This window comes from Ictidomys tridecemlineatus, unplaced genomic scaffold (assembly GCF_052094955.1).
Source record: "Ictidomys tridecemlineatus isolate mIctTri1 unplaced genomic scaffold, mIctTri1.hap1 Scaffold_155, whole genome shotgun sequence".
NCBI lineage: Eukaryota > Metazoa > Chordata > Mammalia > Rodentia > Sciuridae > Ictidomys > Ictidomys tridecemlineatus.
Genome location: NW_027521361.1, coordinates 26,061 through 39,426, shown reverse-complemented (window position 1 = coordinate 39,426; position 13,366 = coordinate 26,061). Strand labels below are relative to the sequence as shown.

Below are 13,366 nucleotides of genomic sequence, written 5' to 3'. Positions count from 1 at the left end.
GTACTATGAGGAAATACTTCTTAGCATAACTATTATGCTTTTAAAAAGCAATCTATGCTTATTAGCAATAAGAGTATAAAAATTATTAGAATTTAAGAAAAATATAAGAACAATGATATTTTGCTGGGTGCAGTGGTGCACACCTGTAATCCCAGTGGCTCAGGAGGCTGAGCTAGAAGGATTCCAAGTTCAAAGCCAGCCTCAGCAAGAGCGAGATACTAAGCAACTAAGTGAGACTTGGTCTCTAAATATAGGGGGTTGGCGATGTGGCTCAGTAGAGTGCCCCAGAGTTCAATCCCAGGAACCCCTCTCATCCAAAATGATATTTCAATTTAAGCTTATTTCACAGATGGGAAATACAGTAAAGTGTTGTAGCTTGATATTCCCCCTTCTCAAAACACTTTCTTTTCCAAAAATGGAATCATTTAATTCTTTGCAAAGAAAAACAGAAATGAAAACATACTGATTCACATTACCATTCTTCAAATTATCTACTCAATTACTTAATGCATGATTAAATCATTAGCATAGAAATACTCTTCAAATGTAATACATCTGCATTACATCAATATTCAAAGTTAATCTTCCCCAAATTAAAACTTATCATTATCTCCCTATCCACAATTTGTTCCTCCTCTTTATCTCCTATCTCAGAGTTGGAACCATCATCATCTACTCTATTATCCATGCTAGCAACCTAGGAATAGTAAAATTTTCAGGAGGTAAAAAAGATAATAGACATTAAAAGTCACTGAATCTACTTCTAACATACATAAAACACACATCAAACACCAATACAAAGGGTTATTACAAGTTTAAGAAACCTAAAAATTTACCTTGATATACTCTATCTTTTACCTAGAAGAGAGAAAAAAGATTAAATTTGATGTCAAACATCTGCTCAATAGAAACAGCATTCCTAAAACAACAGTCAGAATCATAACCAAGTGAGAATTTAATAACATTCTGGTTCAGGATAATAATTTATAGGATTAAAAATAAGTAAAGGTTAACAAGCCTTTTAAATTTAATTGGTAGTGATATTTCATAAATAGCCTCTGACATAAAAACACTAAGATATGTACCTTATTTCACAGCAAAGATGTGTGTATGTGTGTGTGTGTGTGTGTGTGTGTGTGTGTGTGTGTGTATACTCAAAATCATTTACTTGACAATTCTAAATAACCAGGATAAAGCCTAGAAACAATGACTATTCAAAAGAAATCTGAGGAAACAATATTAAATGCATAATCTTTGTACTAAGATATGCCACTTTCACTCACCAGAAAACATCTTAGAACTCCAATTTAAATTTGGCTATTGGCTGAATTTAGAAACTAAGAGGCTACATCATCTTATTTCTGCAAACCACTAAATATATAGCAAGAAATCTGAAAGGAAAGACTGCTTGAAGAAAATGCACAAGCAATAAGAAAAATGACAATTAACATATTCTGGAAAGGACAAAAACAATCGTTTCCAAAAAACAGCAATAAACTACCTGATAATAAAACCTAAGCAGAAATTTTTTTAAAACATCACTAAATTTCTTTGTAACTTAGCATATTACTTGTCCTTTCAAATGTTATAAATGGTGATGGGATATTCAGATGTGTCCACGGATCATCCAGGGGATCTTCGTAACAGGAAATTGCATTCAGAAAACTCCAACACAGAAAAAATGAACATTTCTTTAATGTCATAGCCTTGCTAACCTTTTACTCAAAATGACAACAGAGGAAAATGGGAAGTAGCATAAAAGCAGTCATCTAAGGTAGGGAGACTAAAGTTTTAAAGTCAAATGCTGAAACTGAGGAGCAACAAGCTAGGAACCACATCCCACATAACCTAGTGAAAAGAGAAACAGGTACCAGGGTTCTTGAAATGAAAGAAACAAGAGAGAGAAATATAAAATGTTTTCATGTTTTTCCCTTCTCTTTATCCTTCTATTTCCTTTTTACTTTTAGCTGAGAAAAAGTTCAATGAGATTAGAAAATTCCTCACAGGAATCCAGGCAAACAATTCTTCTATTTAAGAAGAGAATACTTTTTAAGAGATTTTACACTCAATTGTACAAGGAGAGGAAACTTATCTTAACAATGATATGTCTGAAATAATTAAGAAATCAGAAAAAGAACACTCAGATTTGAAAAGATTTGTATCCAATGTTTTTGGCCTCTTTAACTGTTAGGCTTTTCATATGCAAAGTCCATTTACCTAAAATAATTTTCTTCCAATTATGTTAAATAACTATGAAACAGAATGACCTACAGTACAAACATAAGTATGTATAAGCGCATATATATATATGTGTGTGTGTGTATATATATATATATATATATACACACACACACACACACACACACTTATACATATATGTACACACATACACAGAGATAGACTAATTCTGCTCAGGAAAAAAAAAACCTTAATGAACAAAACATTTAATGGATTTTTGGACAACACATAATCTATACTTCCAAATAAAAAGGTATTTTCTGTACATATGATCAAATCATAAAATCTGGGAAAAATTTATATAAAAGACTGGAAAAATTATATCATCTCCTTTTTCTCATTTTACTGTATTTCTTTGCAGCATTTCCCCCTGTTTGTATGTTTATATTAACATACAGTTCATCAACATTTAAATCTTAGTTTCTGCTTTTTTTCCCACTTCACATTTAATTGTGAGCATTTTCTGTAGCTCAAAGCTTTGAAATAAATAAATCTGCCTACTATTCCACTAATCGAACATACAATAACCCCTAAATGAATTATGTTGTGCTAAGTCTTCAATCTAATACACTGTTCCATTGAAAAACATTACCAAAATCTTCAAAGCATAGTTATTTCTTTAAGATAGATTACTAGACATATATGCTACATAAAAGGATATTTATCTAACCTATCCCATCTTTTATCCCACTTTTAAGACTTCTGATACATATGAAACTACTGGTCAGGATGGCTGTAAGAATTACCAGTTCTATCAACTGCACCCACACTAAATTATTTTATAATGTTAGTTTGACTTAAACCACTATTTTGTGTTTTAGCAATTGAAAAAGAAAAAAAGGGGGGGCAGTGACTATATAAAATAATCTTTGTGCTTATGTGCTAAGGTATAAGTAAGTTAATTTACTCACAAGAGCAGTTCTCCTCCAAGAGAAAATGACAAAGGATACAATCCCAAAGAAAACAGTGAATACTACAGGCTTCCATGGTAGTCCATAAAAATCAGGCCCAGGTTGAGTATCAGGCAATGTAGTAAACAGCTTAAACAGACAAATTAGAAGAAATGGGAAACCTTAAATTCATAACAAAACAGTCACAAAGAATCATGGCAATTCTAAACCAACTTCCTCATCAGAAATCCACCTCCTCAATATTTTCCAATAGCTTCTTCAAGAGAGAGGATACTGGCAGTCTCATATTTTTTGTTTGCTTCCAGTGTTTTCAAGTATAATGAATCTAAATACTTTTTAAAAATATTTATTTATGTATCTTTAGTTTTAGGGTGGACACATTGTTTTGTTTTTATATGGTGCTGAGGATCGAACCCAGTGCCTCATGTATGCTAGGCAAGCGCTCTACTGAACCACAACCCCAGCCCGAATCTAAATACTTTAAATTGAGCATACATTTCCAGTTTGTAACAGGCCCTATATCATCACATTGTCTAACACCTGGCTAGAATCCCTCTGGATCATTCTTTTCTCTTAGATAACCTGGTTTTTATAATTTAAAATATTCATTTAAGACAAAACTTAAATATATGAAAGAACTAATTAATTTTATGGCAACAAATAAAAACAATGACGATATATGTATAAGATTTTAAATCTTACTTCCATTCCACTCTTATATACAGATACGTGACATGTAATTTCAGACAACTCTTGAAAACTGGCTTAGATAAACTTCTCTGAATTTAACATCCTTCTATAAAATTCAGAGCCTAATTTTAAATGGTTGCTCAAAGGCAGTGCAGTAAACACCTGCCTACTCTTCCCTGTTTTCACCGCCCTCTACACGTAATAGGAGATAACTGCCACTTGGGCCCAATTCCCCAGCAGTCTCCTTAGGGAAAAGACCTGTAGTAACATTAGCTGTTTGGATTGTTGGCTGCATTTCAGAACATACCATGAGGTTGTCACCTCTATTCCGTCAAAAAAAAAGTGCAAGTGGGGAAAGCTCAAGTACACTCTCACCGGCCTCGCTTAACCATACAGTCACGTCCTGCCTGCCTTGGGCCTGACACACTCCATTTCTCCGTCGCCACGACAGTCAGTGCACCCACTCTGCCAGAACTCAGCCACCCGACAGGGGTCCCAGGAGCTCTGGGTCCCCCAGGGAAACAGTGACAGAAGGCACAGTGGCAGGTACTGAGTCCATGGTGTAGGGACAGCTGAGTGGAAGCGACGCTTCCCTGCAGAACAGCACAGGACCCTCTCTTTCACCGTTTCCTACTTCAGTAGGACCCAGCGCAGGGGGCAGGTACTGGGAGTGAACTTTGCCTTCCTCCACCACAGGCGCTTTCCGCCCAAGGCACGTGAAACCCGTCATCAGAGAAAGCCCCTGGGTGGACTGCAGTGAGCAGACAGAGGATGCTGAGGGGCGTGGCGGGGAGCGGGAAGAACCAACTGCGGAGCCCGGCGGGGGACAGCGCCAGTAGAGCCAAGCGGAAGAGTCCAAATGAAAGGACTCCAGAAGGAAAGAGGCTCACCTGTCCCCGGAACTAGGAGAGGACCGGCGATTTAGAAGGCCCTGGAGGAAGCCAGGGAACTAGCAGAAGGGGATTATAGGCAGAGACTAGGAAAAAGGAGAAAGTCAGGCCTCCCAGCCCCTCCCAGAGCAAAACCCTTTTGTCAACGTGTTGAGACACCAGGTACCTACCTGGCCCAAAAGTGCAGACAGAAGAGGAGAAGCTTCTCCTGCTCCCTTCTAAAAGACTACTGCTGGGCTTTCCTTCCCTGCTCACTCTAGTCCTGTTACTTTCTCCAATTGTGGATGACACTCTTTTTAAAAAAGCCTAACCCTAAGGAATCATGTCATTATCACCCCACGCCGGTGGCTTCATTTCTGGATGCCACATTTTAGGGTTGCATGACTTGTGGAAAAGAACAGAATCATGAATAGCCCGAAAAGCACGTGCTAAAAATTGAAGAAACTGGGGACATTTAACTTGGGGAGGAAATGAACATCTGTGGATCTTTAAAAATCTGTCGTCAAGTTGAATATAGTCAATTCAAAAGAACAAGAATAAGCAGGAAAGCACTGAAAAAGAAGAGCAATGAAGGGTACAGGGAGGGCAGACTATATAATTAATTCATGTACCCTCGTCCAAGCCCAGGAATACATAGAGATTGTGGGACAGAATAGAGAATCCAGAAACAGAACCAACTGGACATTTGGGGTACAATAAAAGTTAGTTTGGGGAAAGTAGACTTTCTAATAAGTAGCGTTACCACATGGAATATTATAAAATTGGATTTTTCTCTACTTATTCAAAAGATAAACTACAAATGGATAAGAAACATGAATGTAAAAATAGAAAATAAACAAGTACTAGAAAATATTAAGTGAAATTTTCTATGTATTATGAGTGGGCAAAACCTGCCTCATTGAAAAAATCTTTCCTGGCTGTATCTAAACCTGCTACACACACACACACACACACACACACACACACACACACACACACACGCAGTTTGACAATGACAAACTGAGAAAAAATATTTGCAACATATTATTGTCCAAAGAATCATGTTCCTGAAATATAAAGAACATTATAAATAAAATGGCCAGCAAACCTATACAAAAATGGGCTGAAGAAATAAACAGATCTCAGGAAAAGAAATGCAAATAGCTATAACATATGGAAACATGCTCTGCTTAGCTCATAATGAACAAAATACAAATTAAACCACACCAAGACACCATTTCTCACTTGCATTGGCAAGATCCAAACGTTTGACAACATACTCAGTAGGTGAGAGAATGTGGGGGAATACAAATTCTCAGACACTGCTAATAAGTATACAAAATGATACAACCCTTATGAATGAGATTTGGCAACATCTCCCAAAACTGCTTATATATTTACCTATTAACTCAACAATCCCACTTTTTTTTTAACTTTTTCAGTGCTGGGGAAGGGTATCTTGGGCAAGTGCTCTACGGCTGAGCTATAGTCCACCAGCCCTAATTTCTAAAGATACTGGGAATACAACAACAAATGTTTAAAACTTGTATGTACAAAACTATGTTATTCAAGCATTAATTATAACAATACAAGATGGTCACAAAAGGCTGAAACAACCGTCATCAATGAAAGTTGTTGAATAAACCAAAGAAGAAAATAATTTTAAATACTGCTAAGAGCTGGTTTCCGGAATACATTTTTTAAAAATGAAGTAGAGAAAAATATTTATAGAATACTATTTGTATCTTAGAAAATGAAAAAAGATGAATATATTATTTCTTATAGCTTTGAGGTAAAACTGACATGCAATAAATTACATGTATTTAAAGTGTGCAATTTGATGAATTTTAACATGAAATTATAAAATCACCATTATAATCAAGATAATATACACATCCTTTACTTCCAAAAATATTCTCATTCTCTAGGTAATTTTGCCCTTTGTCACCCCTCTTTCTTGCCCCCCACGTTCCCATTCCTCCAGCAAAATGTCTTATCTTAATAGATTGCTTTGTATTCCTCAAGTTTTATGTGTATGGGATAATATATTGCATTTTCTATGGCTTCTCTTATTCAGCATAATTTGAGATTCATCTACATCAGTTTATCTATCATCTATTTTTATTGCTGAGTAGCATTTCATTACATGTACATACCACAATTTGTCTATCATCTATTGATAGACATTTGGATTTTTTTCCAGTTTGGGGCTTTTACAAATAAAATAGCCAAGAACACTGATATAAAATTCCTCCTATTGCTATATAACTTATCTTTTCTTTGGAAAAGAATGGTTGGATATGACTGGTGTATGTTTACCTTTTTAAGAAGGTGATTCTAGCACTTTATATCCCCACCAGATGTGTACCCATCCAGTTCCTCCATCTCTTCTCCAACCACTCAGCACAATTGTCTTTAATATTAGATATTTAATAAGTGTGTAGTGGTAACTCTTATGCTTCAAAATTGCATTTCCCTGATAATTATGTCAAGCATTTTTAATGTATTTACTATCTGTTTATCTTCTTTGATGAAGTGTTATTTTACAGGACTATATTTTTTTCTAATGCGTTCTAAGAGTTCTTCATATATCCTTGATGCAAGTCTTGATAAATGCTTTACAGTAATTTCCTCCCAGCTTGTGTTTTGTCTATTTCATTGACTTCAAAGTGTATTTTGAATTACAGAGGTTTTAGTTTGATGAATCCCACATTGTCAAATCCTTTTTAATGCTTTTGTTGTCAAATTTAAGAAATCTTTGCCAAACCTAAGTTCAACAAAAATTTTTCTCTTATTTTTTTTCCTAGAGGTTTTGTAGTTTTGAGTTTAATATTTAAGTCTGTGAGTTAATTCAGGTGTCTAATGCAAGGCATGGATCAATATTTTGCATATAAATATGCAGTAATTTCAGTACCATTTGCTGAAAAAACTTTCCATTCTCTACTTGTCTTTCCATCTTTGTCAATGACTGTTGCCATATATATTGTGTATCTATCTCTGAATTCTTGGCTCTGTTTCAATATGTTTTGTCTGCAATCCTGATTACTGTAGCTTTAGAATATTTTTTTTCCTCTTTGTATGGTACTAGGGATTGAACACAGGACCTTGCATATGCTAGGCAAGTCCTCTACCACTGAGCTACATCCCCAGCCCTAGATTAAGTCTTGAAGCCACGTTGCAATCAGCTTGTCATTTTCTACAAAACTCTGCAGGGATTTTGATTGGAATAATGTTGACTCTGGTGATTAAACTGGGATGAATGGACACCTTAGTCTTCTGACTCATAAATTAGGTATATCTCTCCATTTAGGTTCTCTTTAAATTCTATCAGCAATATTTTATAGTTTTTAATATATACATTTTAGTTTTTGCCACGTTTATGTTTAAATACTTCATATTTTTATTCTATTGTACATGGAAATCTTTAAAATTTCAATTTCTAATTATTCATTGTTAATATATAGAAAATATAATTGCTTTTAGATGTAAATTTTATCTGTCAACCTTACAATAGCTTTTTTCTAGATCATACCAGATTGTATCTATATATATTCATGTTATCTGAAAAGAAAGAGAATTTTATTTCTTCCTTTCCAATCTGAGTGCATTTTATTTCTTTTTCTTGCCTTAGTATACTAGCTATTTCCTTACTGCACCCCAGTACAATGCTGAATAGATGTAATGAGAGTAGACATCTCTGTTTGGTTTCTGATCTTGGGGAAAAGTATTCAATCATCAACCATTAAGTATGAGGTTAGCTGCATTTTTTCAGAGGATGTTTTAAGCTCCCTTCTATTCCTAGTTTTTTGTTTGTTTTTCTACATCAATAATCAATGCTGAGGGGCTGGGGTTGATACTCAGTGGTAGAGCACTTGCCTAGCATGGGTTCAAATCTCAGCACCGCATAGAAATAAGTGAATAAAATAAAAGTTAATCAACATCTAAAAATTTTTTTTAAATAATAATCAGGGCTGATTTTTTTTTTTACATGTCGATGCGATTTATTGTCACCTACTTGTACATGCACACAAAATAACAATATAATTTGGCCAATATTACTCCCCAACATTTCCCCCCTCTGCTATATTTTTTAAATGCTTGTTTTGTATCTCTCGAGCTAAACACAAAGATTGTGCTTTTAGGTACATCAATGTGGTAAATTTCATTGATTTTCAAATGTTAAATAAATTTTGGATTCTTGATATAAATCCCCATCATCCGTCTAGTTTTTGTCTATGATGTATTTTCCTTTTACATATTGTTGTATTTGACTTAAATTTTTGTTTAGAATTTCTGTACAGATTCATTGGAGATCCCATGAGAGGTATGTGGTTTTCTTTTCTTATTATATCTTTGTCTTGGTTTGGTGTAGTGATAACACTGGATTCATAGGAGAACTATTTCCTTGCTTTAATATTCTACAAGGGTTTAGTATTATTACTACTATTAGGAATTAGTATCATTTCTTCCTTACAGGTTTAATTGGATCACCAATAAAGCTATCTTGGTCTTATATTTTTTTCTTTGAAGAAAGGTTTTTACCTATACCTTCAATTTCTTTAATAGTCAACAAGGTTTATTAAATTGTCTGTTTTTCTTGAGTGAACTTTTGCAATTTGTGGCTTAAATAAAATTTCTTCATTTCATCTAAATTGTCAAGTTAATTAACATAAACTGTTCATAATATCCCCATTATCAGTCTAGTATCTGTGAAATCTGTAGTGATATCCCTTCTCTGATTGCGAATATTGGTAACCCGTGTCTCCTCTTTTATTTCCCTCACTAGATGTTGATCAATTTTATTCATCTTAAAGAACTAGCTTTGGGTTTCATTGATTTTCTTTTATTTTCCTTTTTTTAAAATTTTACTGACTTATGGTCTTTATTATATCTTTTTTTCTTGCTTACTTGGAGATTAACTTATTTTTCCTTTTCTAGTTTCTCATAGTAGGAACTAAGTCAATGACTGGAGACTTATTTTTTAATAAAGCTATCTTGGGCCTGGTAGTGCTATAAGTTTTCCAATAACACTTTAGTGACATTGCACAAATGGATATGTTGTTTTCAGTTTTATTCAACTCAAAATATGAATTTCTTCTCTGATTTATTTGACTAAAAAATTATTTAGCAGTGGGGGCTAAGGTTGTAGCTCAGTGGTAAAGTGCTTGCCTCAACACCACATAAAAATAAATGTACTGTGTTGTTCATTTATACCAAATATATATATATATATATATATATATATATATATATATATGATAGATAGATACAGATATACATATAGGTATAGATAGATAGCAGATAGCAGCCTGGCACTTAAGTTTTCAAATATTTGAGAATTTTCCAGATTTTTCCATTATTGATTTCTCATTATTGTGTTCAGAGAATAAGCTTTGCCTGACTTTGAATACTTTTATATTTACTGATAATTTTTTTAAGATCCAGAATATAGTTTATCTTGGTAAATGTTCCATGTGTACTAAGCTCCTTGGGGGTTTTCTATAAATGTCAATTAATTTCAAATGGATGGATTGATTATGTCATTCACACTTTCTACAACCTTACTTTTATTTTTCGTTTTCTGCCAATTGCTGAGGAGAGGATATTGAAATCTCTAAATGTAATCTATAGGATTCATCATTTTCCTCATAATTCTATCAATTTTGATACTTCATGTATTTTGAAGGTCTAATATTAAAAGTACAAGCATTTAGGTTTATTATATAATCTTGACTGATTCGTTTATCATTAGGAAATAACTTTCTTTAGTCCTGATGATATATTTTGCCCCACAACCTCTTTTGGTTTAATGTAGCTACTCCAGATTTCCTTTGACTAGTGTTTAACATGAGATACCTTTTTCAATCATTTTAATTTTGACTTCTTTGTGTCTTTCTATTTACAGTGTTATTCCCTTAGACATCTATTTGGGTCTTGCTTCTTTAGGCAATATGACAATCTCTGTTTTTAACTGATGTATTTAGATACTTTCCACTTAATAGGATTACTGCCGTGCATAGGTGTAAGCTTAATATAATCTTCTATTTGTTCCTTCTGTTCTTTGTTCTTTTTCTTTTCTTTCTGTCTTCTTTTGCAGAAATACCACTATCGGTATTTTTAGTGATTCCTCTATTGGCTTATTAAGCTATAACTCTGTTTTCTAATCTTAGTGCTTCAGGGTTTAGAATATACATCTCTAATTTGTCACAATCTACCTTCAGATGATACTATATTACTTCACATATTCAATAAGAACATTACAATAGTTACTACCCTTCTGAGATTTATACTGTTGTCATGTATTTTACTTTACATGTTTTCTAAGTCCCATACTACACTGATATTTGTCTTTAAACAGTCAATGACTTTTTAAAATGTTCAAATAAGAAAAATTATTTTAAATATTTATGCACACAGTCACCATTTTCAGTGTTCTTTACTCCTTTATTCCATTATTTCCATCTGCTGTCTTGGTGCAAGTGTAGGTGAATTCTTTCAGCTTGTATGTCAGTACAAGTCTTCATTTTAGAAAGATATTTCACTGGGCATGATATTATCGGCCAACATTATTACTCTTCAAATATATTAAAGGTATCACTCCACTATATTCTCTTATGCCTAATTTCTGACAAGAAATCTGATGTCATCCTTAGTTCTTCTCTACATAAATGTCTTCTCTAACTACTAAGATTGCTCTTTATCACTGGTTTTGAGCAATTTATTTATGATATAATATACCTTGATATAGCTTTATTCATGCTTTTTGTACTGTAGTCCCATTTAATATCTTGGATCTGCAGATGTACAGTTTTCACAAATTTTTGGCCATCATTTCTTAAAATATTTTTCTGAATACCTCTCATAGCTCAACTTGAAACTGTCCCACAGCTCACTGATGCTCTGGTTCACTTTTCTTTAACAGAAGAAATTTTCCCTGTTTCATTTGGGGTACTTCTCCTGCTATGTCCTCAAGTTCACTAACAATTTCATCACAATGCTTATTCTGGCATTAATCCCATCCACTGTGTTTATCATATATTTTCAACTCTAGAAGTCTGATTTTCTTAAAATATATCTTCTATATCTCTTTTTACCTTTTTAACACACGAAATATAGTAGTAATGACTTTTTTAAAAATGCCATTACCTCATTCTAACATCTCCGATAGTTCTCAGTTGGCTTTGATTGGATGATTCTTCTCCTCATCATTGTGGATTGTATTTTTCTTGCTTCTTTGCATGCCTGGTAAGCTTTGATTCAATGCCATACATTACGAATTACTATTCTTAATATTTCGTATACAATTAAATTACTGGAAACAATTTGATTCTCTTGGGTCTGAATATTTGTTAGGTATGACATAAATTGTAATAGTCAGTCCGAGGTAACACCCTTCTGATTATTCTACCCAACTTCCTTAGATAGTTTTTTCCAGGTGCTATTCTGTTCCCTGTGTTAAGACCTGTTCCTTCTAATCACTTAAGATGGTTTCTCTGACTTGCTAAGCAGTTTCATCACACTTATGTGCAGATCAATACCCTGCTGAACACTCAGAGAGCCTTTCACAGATTTCCAGAATTGTCTCTCAATGTAGCAACCTTCTTTTGGTACTCCACCCTGTGAATTCTAGTCACTTTGGTTTTCCTGGAATCTCAGCACCATCTCTCAATACATGGTATCCTCTGGTTCTGCCTGACTTCCCCTTCTTTGTCATGGCTTGGGAATCTCTTAACATAGTAAAAGCTGGGGCAACTAAAGAGCTCATAACATTTGTTCTTTATGTTTCCAGAATCATTCTTTGTTGCTTGATCTTCAATGTTACTGGATCTTAAAATTTTATATGTTTGTGGGTTTTTTTTCATATTTATTTTAGTTGTTTCAGTTGGGAAGGTGAAGCCAGTACCTATATAAAGCTATCATAGCTAGATGTAAAAATCATTTGCTTTTCTTTTTCTTTTTATGGTGCTGGGGATTGAACACATGGCCTCCTGTGTGGTAGGCAAGTGCTCTACCACTGAGCTGCATATCCCTTTTCTCATTTGCTTATTTTTTTAATAGCAGAATGCATAATGAAATAAATTTTAAAAGTTAACTATAAAAGAGAGTAATATCAGGGTAGACAGAACTGGGACAAAAGCTAGAGTTCTTTCAAAATCAGGCAGGAGAATCACAAGTTCAAAGCTAGCCTCAGCAACTTAGCAAGTCCCTACGCAACTTAGTGAGAACTATCTCTAAATAAAAAATAAAGAGCCTAGGTATGTGGCTCAGTGGATAGGAGCCCTGGGTTCAATCACCAGTACCAGAAAACAGAAACAACTTATTTTCACAAATTAACTTTGGCTCTTCTAAATATTTAAATAATTGTAAAATAAATAAAAAAATCTTTAAAAATTAACACCTAAATATTGAAAGCAAAAATGAAACAACCTGTGATATCATGTTGGTGACAAACCACAGAAATGAATTATTTCAAACATACCTTAGTGGGATATAGCTTAAAGACAAGAGAATTTCATTTCATTTCAGGAATACATTTCTGAAAGTATTTTAAACAACATAAATATAGTCGTGTGTTGCTTAATAATGGGAATAAATTCTGAAAAACACATCTTAGGCAATTTCAGTGTGTAAACATCATTGAGTATACTTATACAAACC

General features: G+C 33.8%; 1 protein-coding gene across 4 annotated transcripts in view; it reads right to left on the bottom strand.

Moving 5' to 3' along the window:
- Positions 1 to 13,366, bottom strand: part of LOC144372743 (transport and Golgi organization protein 1 homolog) — a 48,287-nt gene that overhangs the window by 15,784 nt on the left and 19,137 nt on the right. For 3 of the 4 annotated variants that reach the window (XM_078036007.1, XM_078036006.1, XM_078036009.1), the window contains 2 exons: positions 3,150 to 3,278; positions 837 to 858 (listed from right to left, as the gene is read on the bottom strand). In XM_078036007.1, coding sequence (XP_077892133.1) covers positions 837 to 858; positions 3,150 to 3,278 — 151 coding nt within the window. The remainder of the gene's footprint in view (positions 1 to 836; positions 859 to 3,149; positions 3,279 to 13,366) is intronic. The other variant, XM_078036008.1, reaches the window with a different exon arrangement.